Here is a 23,891-nt window from a genome sequence, read left to right on the forward strand (position 1 = left end):
TGGGTCAGGTGCTATAAATAGGTGGTCTCTTGTTTTCCTAATGTCCTTGCAATGTGGTTATTGTCATCCCCCATTTTAATCAGTGAGGAAAATAAGACTCCAAGCTTGTGCCTCTGAGTTCTCTTGTCCTTTAAAATGGGATGCTCCTCTTTTATCATAGAAATAATATCTCATAATGTATTAGTTCACATGCTCTCAACTCAAAAACACATGAGATGAATGAAAATAATGTTCTATTCTGATGGGCCCCAGACCATGATTTTAAACCTTATTGAATTCCAAGGTATTTGCCTTTCTATGTTGTCAAATCAAGAACCAAAGATATTAGTTTCTTCTGAAATTTCACACTTAACAGTGTAGCCCAATGTATATGTACATATTACAAAAGAAAAAAAAATCTTAAATATTTTCCAACCTTTTAAAAAGTTTCCAGCTATCAAACTGCAGATCATTTTATTGTTTGAAATTTACAAAACAGTCAGATATATTTAAAATCCTTTCTTTTTTCTTCCTGGAATGCTTACAAATGGGTTTCCAGGGACAATATGATGTGTTTTTTTAATGAAACACTAGTGGTTTTTTTTATTAAAATATACTGCCTTATCTAAAAATATTATAAAAATAGATATTTTTGAATACATGTCATTGAATATGGTCAGACTGTATAAGCTGATACTGAGAAATGCATGAAAGGCAACTTTCATATGCCAAACAAAGCAACAAAGGCATTTTAAGAATTTGTTTTAAATATTGATTGTGCTGTAATGCTTTTATTTGTTTGACACTATTCAAGATCTGAACAGTGGCTTGATGGAATTTTATTCAGCGGTTCTGCCATAGCTATAACTTTACCCAGAAGAGAGGCCCACTTTCCCTTCTGTGATTTCACTTGACACTGTCACACAAAGTGTTCAAAATTACCTTTTTGACCTTTCACACCAACAGGGCCCCTCTCGCCTGGGTGGCCTGGGGCTCCTGGTTGCCCCCTTTGTCCTGGTGGACCAGGAAATCCCAGTCCTGGAGGCCCCCTTGGTCCTTCTCTGCCAGGGGGGCCTGGCAGTCCAGGAACTCCTTGATCACCTGGGCCTGCATCTTCATGATCCCCCTGGGAATATTCGCATCATGAATCAATTACCAAACCATGAACTCAAAGTAGTCATTGTCATAGGCTAATGAAACACATGCAGAAAGCTCATAATTCCAGGAGAAAGGGACTCAATAGCAAATAGAATTTACATTGATTAACTTAGATTCCTCTTAATAGTTTATATACATATTTACATATACATGTGATTGGGGGGTGTCTTATGCCTCAAACACAAAGAGTTATATGATTGTGACATTTAAAAACAGAATAAGAAATTTTATATGGAACCATTCTTTATTTTAAGTATAATAAAATACAGAAATAAGTAAATTAATGGAGGTAGTAGGCTTGCGAATTGGGTAAGTTCTTATACATTTGAAATAGTTTTCCTGCACTCTTATGAGAAGACACAGGGATAGTCTCCATCACCCTCCATGTCTGTGGACAAAGGCTGACCAATCCTTTCCCCTCCTGCATAAGAATTTGACCTTTGGAACCGTCTAGTTCTGTTTCTCTGGAAACTCCATAAAAATTGCATGTCAGCACATTACTAGGCAACCTTACTTATGGTAACATCAAACCCAAGTTGCAACATTTGCATCTGGTCTGGAAGAACTGGAAAGACCTTGAGTGGTGGCTCCTGTAATTGCCACGTTCCTTGTGGGGTCCCCACAAGCTGTGCTGTGGAGATAACAGCTCTCATGGAGAATGAAGCCTTCAAGTCAGGGCTGCTCACACATCTGCCACATGTGGCTCTCATCTCCTTCACCCCAACCGAATGCCCAGCTGCAAGGATTCTCACTCACAAGGAATGCCTGACCCTGTCCTACTGGCAAGTTGATGGCCCTGTCTTCTATCCTTCTGAATAGTCTGGTCTCAAATATGATATATAATAGTGTTGTGAGTCTGAATTGTTTTAATTAAGCTAGGAAGACCACCACACCCACTCCCCATGCCAACCCTCCCCCCCAGTGGCTGTAATAGAAATTCCTCTCCCATTTGATCTGTAAATATACTTTGATTTTACACAAGTAGGTTAGTGTACACGATGAAAATTGCCACTCAGTGACACAGATTCTAAACAGTTTCTCAGGTGGAAAAATGAATTAAATAGGGACTATCAAATCTAGAGTAGAGTTTATTCACATACTTGAAAGCAGCTGAAAGACCAGAAACATTATCTAACCTGATTTCTAAGCTTCTGTCTCTTATTCACATGTGTTCTTTCTGAATGAGCTCCTATAAAATCAGAACATGGTTCTTCTCTATTACAACATAGACTGGTGGAAGTGTCCCAATTGACTAAGTCACACATGCTTTGGAATAAGGCAGACTGGACTTTTCATTCCTATTTAGCCTACTTGATAAATAGATATCCTTAGTAACATACCCTAAACCTCCATTTCCTTACTGTAAAACTGGGGAGATAATTGCTCTTCAGAAGACTACTGTTATGAGTAAACATCTAGCGCACTTTCTGTGACTCTGTATACATTAAAAATACCTCATATACCCAAGATATTTTAAATTCCAAAGCGTTGAAACATGTCTTACAGTCTTTTCTTATGAACTTCATTACCTACACATGGCCTCCATCTAAAACATGATTGAAAAATGCAGAAATATCATTTATCAATGGATTTTCCATCAGCCAATACATTAGTTCAGTAGATTTGCACTAGTTTATCCTTATTTGCTTGCTACTTCACGAGGGGACAGAACTCAAGATAATTTTCAAGACCTGTGCTTTATCCTTCACCTGACAGTCATCTGAACAGGTCTCAAATCAGTAGGGGCTTTGAAGATACAAAGGGGGAAACCACCATAATAACGACACATAGAGACAGAAAGTCTTGTTATGACTGAAATGTCACTCAAGATGTTAGGCCATCTGTAATGATGCCATCCATACCTTTTAGAATAATCATCTTTTTGTGGGAATGAATCTAAGGTGTCTCTGTTTTCCAGCATATTAATATTTTACTGAGTTATAGCTTTCTAAGTTGAGAAGAGGAAAACAGATGTATTGTGCCCATGTAAGAAAGTGAAATTCTATAGCAGAATAATTATACATACTGGGGGTCCTGGATCCCCGATTGCTCCAGCATGTCCATCCCAACCGTCTTGTCCCCGCTGCCCTGGAAATCCTGGGGGCCCATCAGGACCTCTTTCTCCTTTGCGCCCTGGGAACAAACGCCACAAAGATATTCAAGCTCTTATCAGAAGTGGGTGAAGTAGAGGAAGACTTGGGACTAAAGATAAAGGCTTGACCTTGGCTCTCTGTGAGCTAGTAGAGATCCCTCGGAATGTCCCAGTTGACTAAGTCACACAAAATCAACTGTGCAAAAGTCAGAGGGGAGAATGACAATTGCCAACCCCTTGAATCTTCTATTTGGGAAACATCCCTCTTCCCATTCTGACAAGGAGGTACTGAATGGAGATGCCAATCACAAGAGCATCTTCCCCTGCTTGTGTGATGTCAAACATGGTCCTCTATCTCCTGGCCATCATGAACGGGGAGATGATCCATGGACACTTGCTCCAGGCCAGTCCAATCCTTCCTAATTTTTTTTCTTCTAACTAGAGTAGAGAAGATAGAGCTCTCTTTTATATCTGGTTGTAAGAACTTGGAGCTGCCTGGGACATGTACCATAGCCTAGAGAAAGCTAATCTTGGGGGGAAAGTGCAAATAACATATTTCATTAAATATGCAAGATGCAGGAGGAAGAGTCTCCTATGCAGTTGTCTTATGCAAACCCTATATCTAACCTTCAAATTTTGTTTAATTAGCCAATAAACTACTTTTTAAAAAATATATTTTTATTGATTTCAGAGAGGAAGGGAGAGGGAAGAGAGAGAGAGAAACATCAATGATGTGAGAGAATCATTGATTGGTTGCCTACTGCACACCCCCTACTGGGAGTTGAGCCCACAACCTGGGCATATGCCCTTGACCAGAATCAAATATGGAACCCTTCAGTTCGCAGGCCAACACTATCCACTGAGCCAAACCAGATAGGATACCAATAAATTACTTTTTCTTCTTAAAGTATTTCAAGCTGGATTTCTGTCACTTACAGCCAAAATACTCTTGATTAATACAGGATAATACAATGCAGTGAATAAACTCTAAGCACGTTAAAGGAGGGCTTGTTTCAAACCCAAGTTCACAACAATAAAGAGTTGAAAATGTGACTAAAGGAGCACTTATGTTGTCAAATAAGAGACAGAGGATTTGAAGTTCAACATTCACATGACTTAGTAAATAAAGGACAGAGAGTATTTTTTAAGAAATCTCAACAATCCTAAGTCTGGTTATAGAATCAATCTGTGGTCACAGGGGAAATTACTGCAAGAGGATGGTTCATATTTAATTCAGAAGATGGCAGTTAAGTGATCAACTAGGCTCACCTTTAACTCTTGCTACAACCATGTCTCCCTTTTCTCCTCTGTTGCCAGGTGGTCCTGGGGCACCAGCTTTTCCCTTGGTGAAAAATAATAGCAACAGATAAGTTTAATTGTGAGGGGTCAAAGTCATTCTAATCTCTCTCTTCTTTCCCTCTAATCACCTGTTCTGGATTCTAGATTGGCACACTTGGTCTCATTCTCCTTCTTGCCTTATGAGGTGGGTCCTACCTTTAAAAATTGAGGTTCTCAAACTGCATGTAAAAGCTGGTAGATCTGAACAAGGTCTGTACCCGAGTCAATAGAAATTTGTCACAGTTTCCTGGTTTTGACAATGCACTAGGGATATGTAAGATCTCATTGGGGGAAGCTCAGGGAAGGGTACACAGGAGTTCTCTGTATGATTGTGTAACTTCTTGTAAGTAAAACTTTATTTCAAAATAAAAATGTATAATTAAAAAAAGTTTTTTAACTATCCTGGGCTTTGTAATGTAGAATTGAAAGGAGAGGGGTAGGTTAACCAGAGCAGCTGGCACTAGAGCTAAAGGCACAGGTTTAGAGGTGAGTTTGTGATTAAAGAGACTGATATTGAAGGAAGTTAATGAGCAAGAGAAGGAAAAATAAGAACCTTCGCTATCAATATATTTCCTCTGTGTAGCAAGTAAAAAACTAATTCTGGCTGATGGGGTCATCATCTTTTGACATCAATTGCTCTGAGACTACAGTATTTGGGTCATGTTTTTTAAGTGTTACCTAGTATTAAAGAGCAAGCCATGTCAAAAACCTAGAACCTACTGTTGGTATATTGGAGTGGCTAAGCATTCTAGTAAATACAGTTATAGAAACACTAAACATACCTGAAGGTTACTTATCTGGTAATAATAATAATAATAAACATAGACAAGAATTTGAAAGGAGGCAAAATGGCTGATCAGACCAACTGCTTTGCTCTCACACAGGCTATGTTGTCTGCTTTTCATACAATCTTGCAACATGTTGAAGCCTTTAATCGGCCCTTAGTACTTTATACACAGTGAAGTATAAAGGGGAGAAGATACCAGAGACATGAGCACAGTGGCAGCATCAAACTGTGAGAATATAAAGAAACCAAAAATGTACCCAACAGGCATAAAAACTGAAATGGACATCATGGTTGGGAGCCAGTTCATATAGAGAAAATATACCTACACACACATACCAGCCACTCAACACCCCCAAGAATATCACTCTAGATCCTGTGTGTAATGATGTCTATGAAGAATCAAAAAGGTGAGTGGAACACATTCCTTACTAGAAATAGCCAAGTTGGACAGGGAAGGAACTTTAGGAATCATAAAGTGCTCACATGGGTTGAGTGTTGCTTAAATTCTTATTTTTATTGTCTATGCTAAGTCATAAGTACCTGCCTGACAGAGAGGACATTTTTGTTGCTGCTGGGATTTTATTAAGGCCTGTGAAATCATTTAGTCTGGCCCTGCCAAGGCATTAGGGGTAAGTTAATGAAATGTTTGACAAAATATAGAAGGCTGATTTTTAAGTTGATAATTTTGTATGGCCCTTGAATTATGTTATTAATATCCAAATGGCCCTTGGCAGAAAAAAAGGTTCCCCACCTTTTTGGATAGTATCCAATCCAAGAGATGGATAATGAAAATGTCCTTTGATGGATAGGCTACCAACAGAAAACTATTCACATAGCATTTGAACCAGTTTCTCTCCAGAAGGAGAATACAGGCATGCTTAGTAAATGCCCTGGAAGAGGATATACCCTGGAAGTCTGGGCAGATTATCAGTGAGCACATTGGCAGCTTAATGTATTGTAAATTGCTCTAACGTTTTGCATTAGAGTTTTAACTACTAGAATCAGATCATAGTCTTAATTGAGCTAGTAAGAAACAGATTACTAGTGCTGTCTTTAGATTTCACTAAAGACTTCATTTACTGAGAACCTACAATGAGCCAGGCATTATTCTGAGTCCTGAGGACACAGCAATTAAAGACCGTCCTGCCCTCATGGCACTGAGACTCTAGTGAAACAAATGTTGAATCTAAAAAATACCTGGGGCAGAGAGGTTCCCAGCCACTTGGGGATCAAGAGCTGCTTTTCACAATTCTAAGACCCGAGATCACTAAACACATGGGTTAACACAACAACAAAATCTTAGCAGCAACAAAAATGTCCTCTCTGCCAGGCATGTACTAGTTGTTTCATACATGGTCTGGATCAGAGACTTCAATTGCGGTGGCTAGGGGGCCGTGTTCTTCTGAGGGAAGTAGATAGGTGGCCATGGTGAGGACCAGAGAACACAGACCTCCTCCCAGGGGCACAGCCACCTCTCAGCTTCCAGAATGAACTGCCAGTTTCTCAAGATGGCCATAAATCTCATATTGTTAACACACACACACACACACACACACACCACCACCACCACCAACAACAACAGAGGAGGTACACAGAAGAGTGAGAGCACCCACAGTGATTATCTGTTGTTCCTTCATGCTTCTTCCTTCTGTCCCTCTCTTCCTCTTTTCCTTTCATGGTGCCCCATAGTATGAACTTGGTTCCTAACTGTGGCCACAAAGTGATGAATTTAATACAGAGAAGTTATACGACAGAACCATACACAGAACAAAAACATCCAAAATTCAGCCAATTTAAAGACTTAAGTCCTTAGAGCAACTGAATTCCATAAACCATAGCCAGGATAACCCTGAATGAACTAATAATCCACACTCCAAGATGTTAGCCCTGAGAAGCAACACAATGGAAAGCCGCAAAAATATTTTAGAACCAATAAAGTCTTCATTAAGATTAAGTAGCAACGAAAACATGAGTATAATAAAATGCTGAATTAGAAAAGCAGACTATAAAATGCAAAGTACTTAATAATTGCCACCAAGTCCATTCCACATACACGCGTGAAGGACCTAGCTTCCTGTTGAGTAGACTTTGCAAGTGCACTTTACAGTGTAACGGGGTGGTGCAGGGACAGCTCAATCATCCCCTCACTTCAGGGTCTTAGTCGGAACCTTATTTTCATGAGATTTCCTGGGGAAAATGGAAAGGGTACAGGTGCTGATGGTTAGGCTCCAGGTCCCCCAAGGATTAAGCCTCTTTGATAAGGAGGGAAAGGAGGCTGTCTCCAGCCTCCAGGGGAGAGTCCGGGGGCAGTGATTTTATTCTGAGGGACAGCTGGAAGGCTATGCCTCCACCCGAGTCATTGCAATGGTCAGCAAAAGACAGCCATTTTGAGATACACCTCATCCACTCTCTGGCACTAAATATCATATAAACTCTGACAATGCCAATATTTATATCTCCAGCCTCTACCCCTGATCTGAATCCTCAACTTGCATATCATCCCCTTGCCTACTTGGAGTCTCCACTTGGTTGCCCACTAAGCATCTCAAAAGTAAAATGTCCCCAATGATACTGTTTCCTTTCATGAACCCACGCCTGCTCCTCACATTGTCTTCACCATCTTGGCTTCATCCTTTATGTCTCTTTTTCTCATGTACCATGTCCAGTCTAACAGCCAACCTGTTAGCTCTACCTTCAAAATATATCCAGAACTGACCACTTCCCCCCATGTGCTGTACTACCATGTTAATCCCTGCTCTATTATATTTCACCAGGATTGTTGTCACAATCTACCTACTTCTCCCCTTGTTCCCCACGGTCTGTTTTTAACAGAGCCACAAGGATGATCCATTGGAAATGAATGTCACATGTCTTTCTTTTCTTAAAACTCAACACTGGCTGTTCTGTGTCATCCAGAGTAAAAACTCAAATCCAACCCACTCACAAAGCCCCACGCTCAGCAACCTTCCTATTCTCCAGCCACTTCTTTGACTTCCTCTCCTTCTGCTCTTCCCTTCATTCTGTCCACTCAAGCCACACCAGATGGTGTTGGCCTTTATCGCCACCTGCCATGCTGTATATTTATGCATCAGTCTGTTACTAGTATATAGTGTATGTCCTCCCAACAGAGTAGAGGCCCCCAGGGGACAGAGACTGTGTTCTGGACTCTGCTGCATCCCAGCACCTACAATAGCATCTAGAACATGGTAGGTGCTCAATAAATATGAATCAAATGGATGGATGAATAAATGAATGAATGAATGAATGAATGAATACAGATGATTTGGGGGGATTGATATATTTATAGGTTCAAAACAAATATACAGAAACAGGTACTGTTGAATTCTATCTCTGTCTCTTATAACCTAGAAAGATTGTTACTTGTAAGAATTACTCACTGGTGGCCCTGGAGATCCTTCAGCACCAGGGAGGCCTGGGTGACCTCTTTCTCCAGGCCACCCAGGGAGCCCCAAGTCTCCCTTACTTCCCTGCCTCCCAGGAAGTCCTGGAGGGCCTGGCAAGCCTATGGGACCAGGCTTGCAGGCACAGAGCCCCGCATTTCCTAGACAGAGGATAAAAGACAGCTTTGTCATATTACTGAGTAAAATCCCAATAAAGCCTTTACAATACAAAAAAAATAGTGAAAATAAAGAGAGTCTAATGTGCACAATTCTTTTAGCAGAACTGATAAGGTGTGCTGTCGGGCATGGGCAGGAGGGGGACATGTAGACATGGGCTATATGGGGTGGATATATCATTTCTATACAAATGGGGTATTATCAATCTTAATAAATTCATCCTGACAAATTCTAGGGGAAAAGCTTATGTCCAATTCTAATTAAGAAACTTTAATAATAAGAAGCTTCTTTTTTAAAAAGCTTGTCTCTTATTTGGTTCCTATGAAAAAAAGGTCTCTTGATTGATTCCCACTATAGAATCAACAACAGAAATTCGGTTACAGCATAAACCCTGAACATTTAAAGAAGCAAAAGAATATGTGAAGAGGGATCATTGACTGCATTGAACATTACAATTGATAACTCACTACAATGTAATTATCAGGACTTTCAATCTCAAAATAAGTGTCTTTGTGATAGTCAAACTCCTCAGCTCTCAGACCCACCTGACTCAGATGGTCAAAAAGGCACCAAACAAGTTAGGGCAGAGAAACAGAGCCAGAAGCACTTGATGAGTCTGGGGAATAGGGGAACCACAGAGGGAAACTAAAATAAAAGATCAATACTGTCCTTTCTCTGCTTCTTTTAAGGAATCAAGAGGATTTCGTGGAAAAAATTATTACTTTGAGGAAAATTTCATGGCAGGTAAAATTCTCCTTTATTCTCTAAAATATTAGAGCTGACTTTTTGGAAAGATCTAATCACATGATGAGCATATAATGAAGTGGAATATTTACCAGGGGTAACTAAGGGCGGTAACAAATCTAAATGAAATGCCACATTGTACGTGTCCTAAGTGCCTCCCAATCCTGCACATGCCGTTGTCTTCTGGGAATGCTACCTTTGCAGCATACTTGCCTTTTTCTCCTTTTGAGCCTCTTCTTCCTGGAGGACCCATTTTGCCTTTTGGTCCTTGTGGTCCAGGGTGTCCAACACTACAATATATAACTTTATAGTGGGAAAGGGGATGGGCAGAGAGAATCACACAGTTTTTGTGAATGTCTCCTACAGCACACGTTAGGAGTGTCTCTTGCACTCACATCTTCCCCTCAGCCCATTCTTTCTTTCATTCCTTTTGATTCTTTATCTCTGATATAAGAATAGACCATGTAATTGTCACAGCATGCTTCTGCCACCATAACCTTTGGTAAAGCCATACTAATCTCAGCACTAATTAGTGGGTGCAAAGCAAGGCAATGGACAACAATAGAAACAGCCAAAACAAAACAAACAAAACACTAAAAGTAAGTGTATCACAATAATCATTTTCCCTTCCAATTATCAATAATTACATAATGAAGAAAGCATAAAGCAGAGCTTGTGAAAGCAGAACTTAAGAGATACCTGATTAAGGATGACATGTAGAATGCAAACTCCATAAGTTCCTTATTCTCTCCAAACTCCAATAAAATAGCACACAGTAAAAGAATATTATAAAGAGGCATAAACCTCAAACTAAAGAAAAGAAAACAATGGCAAAAACGTAAAAAGACTTAGCAGACCCTTAAAAAAGCTGAATTCTAAGCAGGCAGTAAGGAAAGCGAAGAAAGAACACAATTTATATCAGAAATCCCTCCCAAAATTCAGGAATTGGAACCTCTGAAGTAGAATGACAATGAGGCCCCAAACAAGATCCCTTTCTCAAAAATTGCAGCAGGATAAAACAACCCTGCAAAGCTGCAGGAAACAGTGCAGCGGGAAGAAAACTTTAAAAGAAACCATATAATTTTAAAAGCAGGTAAAAGAATACATTTTATCCCTGAAACATGAACAGGTTGCTGCAGAAGGAACCATTAGAAGGGAACACTAGCAACAACAAAATCCTTGAAAATTAGAAAAAATATATGACAGCAGAAATTTAAAAATTCAGGAGCAGAGTTGGAAGACAGAGTTGAGAAGATCTCCTAGAAAGTGTTACAGAAAAATAAAAAGTAAAGAATAATAGATCAAACATTTTACTGACAAATCTATAGAGTCCGGAAGAGAAAATAGAGAGTGGGGAGAGGAGAGAATAGCTTCAACTAAGTAGTTTAATATTTTTTTAAAATGAAGATTTGTGTTGGACCGAAAGTACCCACTGCATGTCTGCAAATAAATGCAAATGCACACACACAAAAAGACAAATCACTGTGAAATCTAAGGACATGAAAAACTCATAAGTTTGTACAGAAAACAGATTTCAAACAAATGTCAAGTATCTAAATGTTATTGAATTTGTCAAAAACAACACCAGAAGCTAGAAGACAATAAAGAATGCTTTTAAAAACCTGAGGGAAAATATTTCCAACTCAGAATTTTATACTCAGCCAAACTATTGATCAAATTCTACAGTAGAGTAATGCCATTTTCAGACATGTAAGATCCCCCAAATTTATGCTTTTTCTCAAGAAGTATAATGAGAGAGTAAATGAGTGAAAGAAATATATGTTGTAGGAAACAGAGAGAGAAGAGAGAGTGCCCAGAATAATGGTGAAGATAGATCTCAAGACAGTATCTCAGCAGTCGATTAAAAATGAAACCTGACCTAATTTGAACAGCTCAAAAGCTCCAGGAGAGATTTATTTAAAGAGGTAACACTGATAGAATATTTAATGAGTTCTAATGTACTATTGGTATATTTCTATAATTCGAGGTGGGTTCAGGTTGGATTAGCAAACACACAAAGAAAACAAGACAATTGTTAGCAAAATATCATGCTAGAAAAGTAATGATAGATAGTATTATGTGGCAGAGTTGGTGAATAGCATTTTATAACTATTCATTGTAAACACTGAGTGTTTATTTATTTAACTGAAATTTGGATACTAACAATATTTTCCAGTGTGCACATGTGTGGTTGGGAGGGAGGGAAAGAGAGCTACATTTATCTTGTATAGAGGGAATACAAAAGATAATGCTCAAACCAAAAAATTAAGAAATAACAATACAAGCATGTTGAATGGCAACATAGAGACATATAACAAAAGATCCAAGAAGAAACAGGAGAAGGGGTTGTGTAAGGGGGCAGGTCGCTATAACTGGCTTTGTAGAATTGTTTGACTCCTAAGCCAGGTCCATTATAGCTCTGATAAAAAATTAAAACTACATTTATAAAACACAAATTGTATTAACTTACAAAATTCTATCATTATACTTAAATTCTCCACCAAATAGTTTCATATGCTTTCACTGATGTAATAGTCCAATAATATCAGTTTATTTTTTGTGGTAATAATACTAACTTGGCTCAGGAAATATGACAATTTTTAAAAAATATTTAGAAAGTCACATTTTCTGAATGACGCTACAAATATCAAATTCCACATAAACGCTAATGACTGTGAGTGAGGAGCACTTTACCATCTGATCCTGGAGGTCCCTGACATCCCGGTGCTCCCGGCAGCCCAGGTGGTCCCGGGTCCCCTGGTTTTCCTGGAGCGGAATCAGGTCTCGCAGGAGGGCCGGCTGCCCCTGGAACTCCCGGATGCCCGGGAAACCCTGGCGGCCCAGGGAGACCCATCATGCCTCCAAGAGAAACCAAGAATGAAAACCACACAGACTCTCAGACTAAAGGTGTCTGTAGAATAAATCAAACCAGTACATTCTGTCTTGGACTGAGGGAGTTTTTAAAGGGAAAAAAAATGTAATTAAAAAATAACTGAATATCCCCTTCATCAAAATGCCTCACCCCCTATGAAACAAGCACATAAGTAGAAACAAATTTGGGGAATCAGATTTTCTTTCCTTCTCCCCATTCTTTAGGATTATTGGGAAAGAAATATATATTATCTAATTAAAGTTATTTTTTTCAATCTTTCCACCTTGATAACTTGGTAAAAATAATATCAATAAGCACATTAGTGAATAAAAGTATGGACTCACAAACCCATCTATATAGGACATGAAGCACCATGGCAGCCTAGGTTGGTGGGGAAACAGAGAGGTGCTGGATTTGAACCTGGCCTCTTCCCCTCTGGCCACAGGTACTTAACGTCTTTAATCCTATATGTCTGTCTCAGAGGCCTGTTATGAGGATTAAATAAAATAATCCACCTAAGAAGCTTAGTGCAATATCTGGCAATAGCATGTGCTCATCGAACAATTAGTTTTCAGTGTGTTCAGAGGAGGTCAAAGTGAGTAATGCAGCAGAAGCTAAAGCCAGCTTCCCCTTGACATTCTACTCCCTCTCTGGTGGCTTTGCCTTAAAGACAGCTGGAAGCCTTTGTGTGACGGTGACCACTTGTCCTAGCCACGTCTCCTAAGCACACCTGGCTCTAGAATCTCTTTGTGGAAGACCGTAGTTTTCAAAGATGGTCACGTGGTGCTCTGCTCCTCATGTTCTTGTGGAACCTTGACTTTCCCCATCGCAAGGTTGGGGGTTTCCCTCCCTTTGAATGTGTCAGGCGTTTGTGATTACTTGGGCTCATGGAGCATGGTGGGAGTGGCACAATGGTTTCCAAGGCTGGATTATTAAATGTGATTCCATTTCTGCCTTGTGAGCTGAAACACGTGGGCCTGGAAGAGTGGCCCACCATAGAAGCAATCCCACTGTTCCAAAGCTACCACATGGTAAGGAAATCTAAATGCATACAGAGAGGCCTGAGGCTACATGAGAGATATAGGAGGGAGATGCCTGGCCAGTCTCACATTCCAGTTCCTTCCTGCAATCAGTCCTTGATCTAGAATAGCTCAGCTTAGCCCTTCTATTTTGAACCACAGAAAGAGTGAAGGGTACTATAATGATTGTTGTTATGGTAAGCTACTAGGTTTGGATAACAAGTTCATTGATAGACCACTGAAACCCTGTCGGTAATCAGTAATATAGTATGTTAGTTAAATAATGGCTTTCATTATTGTGTGCACATGTGCTGGGGCTTTACATATTTCCACACATTATCTTTACTCCTCAAACAATCCTGCAAAGTTTGTACCTTAGAGATAAGCCATGGAAAATTTAGGCCAAATATGAGTAAAATAATAGCTAACATCAGTGAGTCTTTACTATATGCCAGGCTGTAGTCTAAGAACTGTATATGTAGATATAGATAGATAGATAGATAGATAGATAGATAGATAGATAGATAAATAGATAGATAGATATACCAGTAGATTATATAGATATAGATATAGATATAGATATAGATATAGATATAGATATAGATATATAGATATAGATATAGATATAGATATAGATATAGATATAGATTACTTCTTTCAACCTAAACAAGAACTCTATTTTGCAGAGGAGAAAACTGAGGCACATAGAGGTTTACTAGATGCTCAAGATCACACAACTTGTAAGCAGAGGAACCTGGAATGTTCTTAGTCCTTAGTGTGAATGCATAACTGTTTCACTATACTAAGTGGCAGGGCTGTGATTCAATGACATGTGGCTGACCCAAAGCCCTGCTTACCTCATGCTAAATACTGTAGACCATTAAAAAGATAAAACATGTATAATAAAGGTTCTACACATTGGTGTACTTAAGGCAAAAAGAACATGTGTTCCTGTAGACTTGGACCCTTGGAGCTTAGGAGAGAGAAAGGTAGAGGTAACATGCTTGGGGGGAAGAGAGGAAGGAGAAAAGCACATATAGGGATTTTTTTGGGGGGGAGGGGAGGAGGGAAAGAGAAAGATTGTTGTTTTGTTGTGTGTGTTTTTAACTAAGACTGAATCAAAATTTTACTTTTTAATTCATAATTTGTATTTCCACATTTCACGTGGGAAATTTAAGTTGGGAGCAGGTGGATGAAGTCAATTTAGACAATTAGGTGTCAACAGGGAGAGCCATCCAAGAGGGTGGAGAAGACCCACAGAAACACTGGAACCCTGGCACGATTCCAGATCTCGTCTGCAAGTGATGCTGTCCCGGGAAGCCTGTTATGCAGACGCATTCCTCACCACACCCCTGACACCTCGACTGAATATTTCTGAGGTGCGGCCCAGGAACCTGGGCTTCTTCCAAGCAAGTGATTAACTGGTTAGAGTGCATGGTTTTGAACCCCGACTGTCCATTAGAAATACAAGGCACTTTTATAATAGCAGAGGCCTAGGTCCATGCCCCAGGGAGTCCAACATTCTTCGTCTGGGGTAGAGATAGCCCTCGGTGTTTTGAAACACTCCCAAGGTGATTCAGTGTCAGCTAGAGTTGAAAAACCTCTGATGTGGAGGAGGATGGAGCAGACCTGGTTTATAAAGCCAGTGGATTCATACCTGGACAGGTTTCCCCTGGTCGACCCGGGGGGCCGGGGGGGCCGGGGAACCCAACAGCCCCCATTTCTCCATAGCGGCCAGGGAGTCCTGGATCCCCCGGAGGACCTGCCAAAAAGAATGACACTTGTGAATATAATAAACATATACCTACATTTTAAAATCCCACACAAGTGCTTTCTGTGACACTTGCTGAAATGCAACTAGGAGACTGCTTTATAGTTTCCCTCCGCATTTTACATGTTATGTCTTAGATATGAGCCTTTTGTCCTGACTGGTTTGGCTCAGCAGATAGAGCGTCAGCCTGCAGACTGAAAGGACCCAGGTTCGATTCTGGTCAAGGGCATGTACCTTGGTTGCGGGCACATCCCCAGTAGGAGGTGTGCAAGAGGCAGCTGATCGATGTTTCTCTCTCATCGATGTTTCTAACTCTCTATCTCTCTCCCTTCTTCTCTGTAAAAAATCAATAAAATATATTTTTTTTTTAAAAAAAAAGATTTGAGCCTTTCATCTGGTCTGCAGATGCATGACCTTGGAGTGGCGCTGTCTGTCATTGATTTAGGCTGCTCTGGTCTTGCAGGTGCCATCTTGGTAGGTCTTAGTCAAATGGTTTTACATATATTTTAATAGCTAAAAACCCCTACTTTCTAAAAGGTGACATAGTAAAAAAATCCCAGCATACAGTGTACATACTAAAATAAAATTTGATGTCTTATGCCGTTAGAGATGAACTAAGATACACATCTCTACCTGCACTTGCATAATTATAGATTCGTGCTAAAGTTCACCTATTTAACCTGCTTCGTGTGCAAACTATGGCAATACTGGGCCATATTCGTCTGTCAGAGACACTCAAACCCCATTTCCACATTATTAATGGAGGACCTGAATGAAACACAAACCTTTGAGTGGAGGAGGTGGAGTCGTCAACGCCCCTGGCGGTCCTGGGTACCCACGGTCTCCGGGATCCCCCTGGAATCATTAATTCATTGATTTTCCTTAGAAATAGGAATATTTTCTCATGTTGCCTAGCACTGAATAAATATTATAAGGACCAAGAGTCCATTCATATAAGAAATAAAGACTATAGGCAGACTAGAGAAACAGATAGTTCATGGACTTCTAGGAAAAACAGGCATTCGACCTCTTCCCTATGCGCAGAAATAAATAACCAACTAGCAAAGTTCTCTCAAAAGAAAAGAAAATGGCCCTCCCCAATTTTGCTCACTGGTTGAGCATCAGCCAATGGACTGAAGGGTCTTGTGTTAGAATCCAGTCAAGGGCACGTACCTAGGTTGCAGGCTCAATCCCCACATATGGGAGGCAACCAATCGATGTTTCTCACGTCGATGTTTCTCTCTGCCCCTCCTTTCCACTCTCTCTAAAAATCAATGGAAAAAATATCCTCAGATGAGAATTAGCAAGAAAACAAAATTTTTTTAACTCCAATAAAGTTATTCCATTCTCATAAATTAGATACCTCTGAAGCCATAAAGTTTCTTAAATATACCATGAGCATTAATGTCTGATTTGACACTCTAGGACAAATAGTTTATTCACCTACAAGAGCTGAATCCACATTTTATTTTAGCAGCAAATATGGTCCCCTTCATTGTGTCCCCTTAGTGCTACCATGGCTTGTCCTGGGCTAGAGCTGAATGTAAGGTCACAGAGGTTGCAACGAAACAATTCAGTGGTGGTAAAAGCAAAGAGCTTTCCACAGCTCCCTCTGGTTTTAATCGAGATGCTGTATGATCCCCATGGAATTTTTTAAACTTTCAAAAGGATCATTGTTCAAATGTAAAATGTAATCATTACAACATGCAATAAAATAATACATCCAAAATTAACTCTGTCTCTTTCAAAATTTACATTGTTGAATCATTCTTTGGAATATCTTTTAAACCTATATTGGACAACATAAGGGATGTGGAATTTTGTCAGGTGGGTACTCTGACAGGTTCACTTTTTTTACCTTTGGACCAGGAAATCCAAATGACCCAGGAGCTCCAAACAGTCCTTGTTCACCCTATAAATAACCAGAAACATGCCTTTTAAAAAAAATGTAACTAGGTGACAAATTATCTCATTGTCATTTAATTTGAGCGACACATGTTCACAGAGATTCTGTGCAAAATCTTAACATCTTACTACTTTGGGGTTGCAGCAGTTTTGTGCTTTAGACTTTGCACCCACAGCTAAAACATGTAATTCGTAAAGTGAATATGTCTCCCTTTCCAATTCTGCGTGTGTGTTTGCATGCACTGTTCCAACTTTTGAATGACACTCAATTGCATTTACTAATTAAAGTGTATTTATCATATCCATTTGTACACTTACCTTTAATCCTGGAAAACCTGGAGATCCATAGGAGCCAGGAAAACCCTAATAAATTCACACAAAAAATGACACAAACTGAGTTAAATTAAAATTCATGCAGCAGCTCAAGGAATCCTATTTCATGTGAAGGGATTGCACCATGCATATTTCAACTTATCCGCTAAGGTCCTTGAATAAAAGAAAACAAATATAAAGTATATTTCATTTCTTTATCACATTTACTATTTTAATTGGTAAAGACCAATTTTAAAAAATGTGTGTCCTCACCAGTGCTTCAAATTAAAAACATATTTTGTTGTTGTTACTATTCCATTTTAGTTTATTTAACTTAATACTTGCATTGGTCTAAACATCTTTGAAATCATTGCAATATAATTTGCCTACAGATTAATAGTTGCTCTAAGCATTATCAGCAATAAAAATTACCATGGAAGCCAATTTTGTCCCACTCAACACTAAATCTAGAGCCAAATAAACCAAATACCCATGTCCACTGGGTCTGACCTCGATAGTCACTCTATGAATGGGGACCACACTAGCGACATGCGTGGTGATATTTGAGGCCTGATTCTGTGCTTCTTTTTTAGCTCCTGCCCCTACATCAGTACTTTATTTTATCAAATACGCTTAAATGAACAATTCCAAGCTGCTATCACACTGACACTGAGCCAGACAGGAAATGCCACAATCCTGTTACTTCCCTCCAGTTCTTCTATCTCCTGCTTGCCTGTTTTATCCAAATGATGTCAATAGAAGGCGTGTTCTGGGACTTTGAGCTATTATACAATTCTTGTTGTCGAAATTCTATTGTTCCTATTTGAAATAATCCCATTTTTGAACTCTCAGAAGTAGTGATCTAGTTTTATAAAAACGTAAGAAAGAAATGCCTCCATACTCACTGAAGTTAAGGGTGGTATGAATGATCCTTACCCGAGGGCCTGGGAAGCCAGGGATGCCCTTTTCTCCTTTCTCCCCAATACCAGGTTCTCCCTTAGAAAGATGGCATTTACAGGGGGTCAAACAACAATATTCCAGCAATAGAGAATGAAAACACAAAATGATAAATAAAAATTGTTGCCAGCAAGTTAAAGAAATCAACACTTTACAATAGGAACCCTACAGGACTATGATAACATAGTGACAAATTCTAGTAACATATACTGACATTTAAAGCAATGATAAAGAACACAATTTAAAAAAAAAAATTAAGTTAGCACATGATACAATTTTTTTTAAAGTGACTTAAATAAATTACCTTGGGTCCTGGAGGTCCTGGAGGTCCAATCATTCCAGGTAGTCCTTTAACACCCTAAAAGTCATAATGAATGTAATCTGGCTTATTATTATTACTAGAGGCCCGATGCATGAAATTCATGCACTTGGGGGAGATCCCTCAGCCCGGCCTGTGCCCTCTCGCAGTCCGGGAGCCCTCAGGCCTGGGAGTAGGCCTAAGCCATCAGTTGGACATCCTTTGCGCTGCTATGGAGGCAGGAGAGGCTCCCGCCACCACCACTGTACTCGCCAGCCATGAGCCTAGCTTCTGGTTAAGCAGCACTCCCCCTGTGGGAGTGCACTGACTTCCAGGGGGCAGCTCCTGCGTTGAGTGTCTGCCCCCTGGTGGTCAGTGCACATCATAGCGACTGGTCATTCCTCCGTTCGGTCAATTTCATATTAGCCTTTTATTATATAGGATTATTATTTAACCCATTGAATTCCATCTCAGAAATTGCCTTTAAGCATCTATTGTACTAATTTTTAAAATAAGAAATTACTCAACTGTCGCTAATTAGTAACTAAGGTCCAGGAGCACCTGTGAGCCTGACACTGTTCGGGCCAGTTCTGTGTGAGAGGTGTGACATCTGGGGCATAGGTGGGGAATGACCACGGAGCCACGGCAACAGATTCACGCTGGGAATGCAGCCACTGAGAGGAATGTCTCATTTTGAGCCAATTAGTAAAATTTAATCCAGTAATTGAACACCATCAACAGAACCTGCATATGGCATCCATAACATCAGCACTGAAGGCTAACAGAGGAATTGATCTTTACCAAGAGTGTATTATGTGCCCAGTTCTATGCATCAGTTTCCTTTTCTATCATCAAAACATCAAGCCCAGATGTAACATCTAAAGACAACTGGACTTAGTGTTTTTTTCAGTCCACATACCAAAGACAATATGAATGGGGCATATTTGATGAAGGACATGTCACAGTTGAGCAGCCCAAGCTAGGTCTGGGTAAACTTGAAAACACTGGTAATCTTTTCAAGCCTCATTTTCCAACTCTGTACATGGGGCTAATAATTGTACAAACCTGTTAAGGTGGGGTTGGGATTAATGCAGTGATGGGTGTAGGTGCTCAGGACTTGGCTGGCTCAGGTACGTGTTCAGGCAATGGTGGCTATTACCACTTTACCAAAGTAACATAGGGACTGGAAGTTACCTTTTCTCCTTTATAGAGACAAGAATCAGGTGGCTGTACCAGTCGGGTTGGTCCAGGAGAACCTTGCTGGCCAACCTCACCCTTGGAAAAAAAAATCAAGATAATAGGAATTTCATATGAACTTTACTTTGAAATAAAATTTAGAACAAGGAAGACTCACCCATGGATTGTGATGTGATGCTTAAAATCCCATGTGTCATGGGTTTAAAACTAAAACCATGACATATAAATGATATAATTTTAAATATTGATTGTTTTTCATAACTGATACACACTTGTTGTTAAAAATAAATTTAAAAAATAAAAGTGCCCCATAATCTTACCATCCTAGAGATAATCTCCATTAAAATAAGTGTATATTTTAGAGTCCTCTTGTTATTGTTGTAGTTTTTATAAAATTGAGCGTACACTTTTGTAACCTATATTTTCTGCTCAACATTATATCATAGGCGCCTTCCCACATCAGGGAGTGTTCCAATATATCTTTGGCAATGTGACGTTTTGCTAAATGGCTGTACCACATGCACCCAACCAGACTGGGACTCCCTGAGAGAGAGGATCCCGTCTGTCCTGCTAAAGCCCCACACCCAGCACTGTGCTGGCCTGGCACAGAGCAGATGCCCGTTTCTGAACTATTTGCCCACAGTTGTTGAAACAGCCATTCCCCAACTGCTACACATTCAGGCTTCTGCCAGAGGAGCTGCCATTTTGAAACACGTTAGCTTGTCGTGCCAACGTTCACGTTTCAGTGGAAAGGGCTGTCGATGTGAGAGAAGGAGGCAGCAAGGATCGTGTATTGCTAAATGCTCTGGTTCTGGTTATTTATGTTTTTATTTATGTGTAAAACTTGGGATTTTGATAAAATTATAAAGTTAAGGCAAACAAATCAGTCATTAAACAAAATTGCTACTCTGAGTATAATATAGTATCAAAAATGTTCACTCTATTCCTGCTGGGGTGAATGGACTTGAGTTTAGAGTTTAATTTTGTCAGAACTGTCATTTTATAGTCAAGGGTAATGGTACCATAATAATTCAGCAAAGAAAAGTTCACAGCTATTAAATTGGGCAGCGATGAGACAATGAACGCAGTTATGTGATCATCAGAACAGCCTCCACAACTCGGGCAGCACATACATTCCAACATCTGCTCTCCAGGCAAAAGGGATTCTTACCGGGTCTCCCATCTGCCCCTTGACTCCCATGCCAGGATTGCCCTGAGAAAGAAAAAAACTAAATTAATTGAGTTGCTTTTGAATATTAAAGAAATAATTACAAGTAAGACTTCCGGTCAAGCAATTTTTTGAAGTTCACTTATTAAATACATTGGGAAGTCTAGTGAGAGGAAAGACACCATCCTGACAGACATCAGTGGTCGTTAGTCTCACTGTACCTGGGCCCTATTTGTATATTTTCCTCATGGCTGCCTACCTTCACACCCGGACTCCCAGGATGGCCCGGAGGTCCCTAAATCAATGGCAAAAACACACAAATCACAGGTCAGTTGCAGAAACCAGAATGTGTCTTTGTTGGTTGTCCCAATTCCTCTTTAGGAAACCCTTAATTTATAAACACCCATGGGCTTCCTATTACGGCGGGGGTGGGGGGGGGGAGGGGCTGCTTGTTATACCCACCCCCCAGAGGGGCCCATGCTTCTCGATGGACTCACACAGGTAAGGAGTGGGCGTGTACTGATTCATCAGGTGATGTCCTCTCAAAGAGCCCACCTGTACCTGACCCAAGATGGGAACTTGGCTTTTAGAGGGGCAGCATGAGCAGGGCTGTACTTACCGGTAACCCCGGCTCTCCTGGGGATCCCATTGGGCCTGCTGGTCCTCTAGCACCCCTTGATCCCTAAACATGAGAAAAATCAGTGCATTTTTTACCAAAATCAATAATCATCATTCACAGCAAGAGCTGCATGTAATCCCAGGTGGATATAAACTTCCAAAGGAGTCACAGTCCCAACACATCTGCCTGCTGGAGCAGCTATCTTCCCAGCAGCTCTGCCTCGGATGTAGGGCACAGAGCTGCATGGGCCAATCGCTCCAGCAGGTGTGACAAATTCCTATGTTAGGCTCAAATTAAACACCAGAAACCAATCTACTTACTTAACAGATAAATTTTGTAATAGCATAGGTAGAGAACAAAGAAACTTGTTATAGCTATTCCTAAATTCCATATATAACTTTGATACACAACAGGATGCTTTTTAGTTTTTAATATTAATTAGCATTAGTATATGAAAATATGAATGTATTTATATTCCTTAATATATTTTTCAGCGTGCCCTTTCAGATCAATGTGAATAGAAATGCTGTCCCCAGTTTGAGGTCATGATGGTTAAGTCATAAGTCAACTTTCTGTAACCTGTAAGTTGTGGTATAATTACAGAGATTCACAAGGACAGCTGTGGAGAAAGGCTCTCTGCTCTCCCACTGACCCTGCCCAGGTCAAATGATTTGCAAGTGTGCAGTGAAATTGTTCTCTTCAGGAGGCTGAATTTGTTTTTATTTTAACAGCAACATCAAGGTATCTCATTAATGACGGAGAACCAAGCTTCAGAAGTAGGAAGGAAATCAACCTGTCCACAGCCAGAAGTCACCAAGCAAAATTATAGGTTAACAACTGGAAGGTGGAAATTGATTTAAGTTGTAATCTTGTAAACATTGATAAATTGGAAAGACTAATATAATCATTGAATTTCAAATTTCAGGGAGATGAAAATGGTCCTAAACTTTAAATATGATACCCAATGACTGATTCAGCAGTCTTTCCACCTGACATATATTAGTGTCTGGGCAGACTTCTCTTCTAAATATCAATGACTGTATATGTATCAGCAATACCAAATGATTGTTGAAATATAGAAGAGGAAGGTAATTGGAAGCTTGCCAAGGTTCCAGGATGGCCTCAAGGTGTGTGACCTGTGCAGTCAGATGGGGTTTTGTGCTTGACTTCATGCTCTGCTCTCACCACCTTGAAATTCTTCATACTTTTTGAACAAGGGGCCTACGTGTTCATTTTGCACTGGGGGGTCCGCACATTTTTCAGCTGGTCCTGCTGCGACACATACAAACTGTGGGGACAGGAGGCTCTTTGGGATCACACAAAAGCACATGCCTGCTCAGACTTACTGGTAAGCCGGGAGGTCCTGGGTTCCCTCTGTCACCCTGCAATAATGACACATTGCTTTAAAAGAGCAACACCATTTCCTAAAACACATGATGTAAAAGTAGACACACACACAAGAATCGTTTGACCTAACGTGCAGTCTGTTCAATTTTTCCAGGTTGAGAAGACAACTGTGGAGGGCTCTGTGGAGATGATCATGGGCCTCTTCCTAGGCCCGAATCCTTCTACTCAGCTGAAACCAGAGGCAGGTGCTGGGGTCCTGAGCACGTGGAATCAAGATGAGGTTTCAACTTTCAATTTAAAATGTTCTAAAGCAGTGGTTCTCAACCTTGGCTGCACATTAGAGTCACCTGGGAATCTTTTTAAAATCCTGATTTCTGCCCTAACCGGTTTGGCTCAGTGGATAGAGTGTTGGCCTGCGGACTGAGGGGTCCCAGGTTCGATTCTGGTCAAGGGCATGTACCTTGGTTGTGGGCACATCCCCAGTAGGAGGTGTGCAGGAGGCAGCTGATCGATGTTTCTCTCTCATCGATGTTTCTAACTCTCTATTCCTCTCTCTTCCTCTCTGTAAAAAATCAATAAAATATATTGAGGAAAAAAATACGTTTAAAAAAAAATCCTGATTTCTGGGCCTCATCCCCTGGAAATTCTGTTTCTTTGTTATGGGGTGGGGCCACAACATTAGTAACAAAGAAACAGAATTTCCGGAGGATGAGGCCCAGAAATCAGGATTTTAAAAAGATTCCCAGGTGA

The 23,891-nt window shown here is 40.2% G+C and overlaps 1 protein-coding gene across 1 annotated transcript in view; it reads right to left on the minus strand.

Annotated features, from left to right (window-relative positions):
- COL4A4 (collagen type IV alpha 4 chain) overlaps window positions 1-23,891 on the minus strand; it is a 94,371-nt gene that overhangs the window by 42,671 nt on the left and 27,809 nt on the right. The window contains exons 8-24 of the mRNA XM_023759461.1: window positions 23,141-23,176; window positions 21,795-21,857; window positions 21,435-21,470; window positions 21,179-21,220; window positions 20,005-20,085; window positions 18,817-18,870; window positions 18,492-18,551; window positions 17,562-17,606; window positions 17,197-17,250; window positions 16,124-16,193; window positions 15,225-15,329; window positions 12,371-12,535; window positions 9,890-9,979; window positions 8,753-8,916; window positions 4,499-4,571; window positions 3,164-3,270; window positions 922-1,105 (exon numbers count right to left, since the gene is read on the minus strand). Of these exons, the coding sequence (XP_023615229.1) occupies window positions 922-1,105; window positions 3,164-3,270; window positions 4,499-4,571; window positions 8,753-8,916; window positions 9,890-9,979; window positions 12,371-12,535; window positions 15,225-15,329; window positions 16,124-16,193; window positions 17,197-17,250; window positions 17,562-17,606; window positions 18,492-18,551; window positions 18,817-18,870; window positions 20,005-20,085; window positions 21,179-21,220; window positions 21,435-21,470; window positions 21,795-21,857; window positions 23,141-23,176 (1,429 nt within the window). The remainder of the gene's footprint in view (window positions 1-921; window positions 1,106-3,163; window positions 3,271-4,498; window positions 4,572-8,752; window positions 8,917-9,889; window positions 9,980-12,370; window positions 12,536-15,224; window positions 15,330-16,123; window positions 16,194-17,196; window positions 17,251-17,561; window positions 17,607-18,491; window positions 18,552-18,816; window positions 18,871-20,004; window positions 20,086-21,178; window positions 21,221-21,434; window positions 21,471-21,794; window positions 21,858-23,140; window positions 23,177-23,891) is intronic.

The sequence above is a fragment of the Myotis lucifugus genome, unplaced genomic scaffold (assembly GCF_000147115.1).
Source record: "Myotis lucifugus unplaced genomic scaffold, Myoluc2.0 scaffold_3, whole genome shotgun sequence".
NCBI lineage: Eukaryota > Metazoa > Chordata > Mammalia > Chiroptera > Vespertilionidae > Myotis > Myotis lucifugus.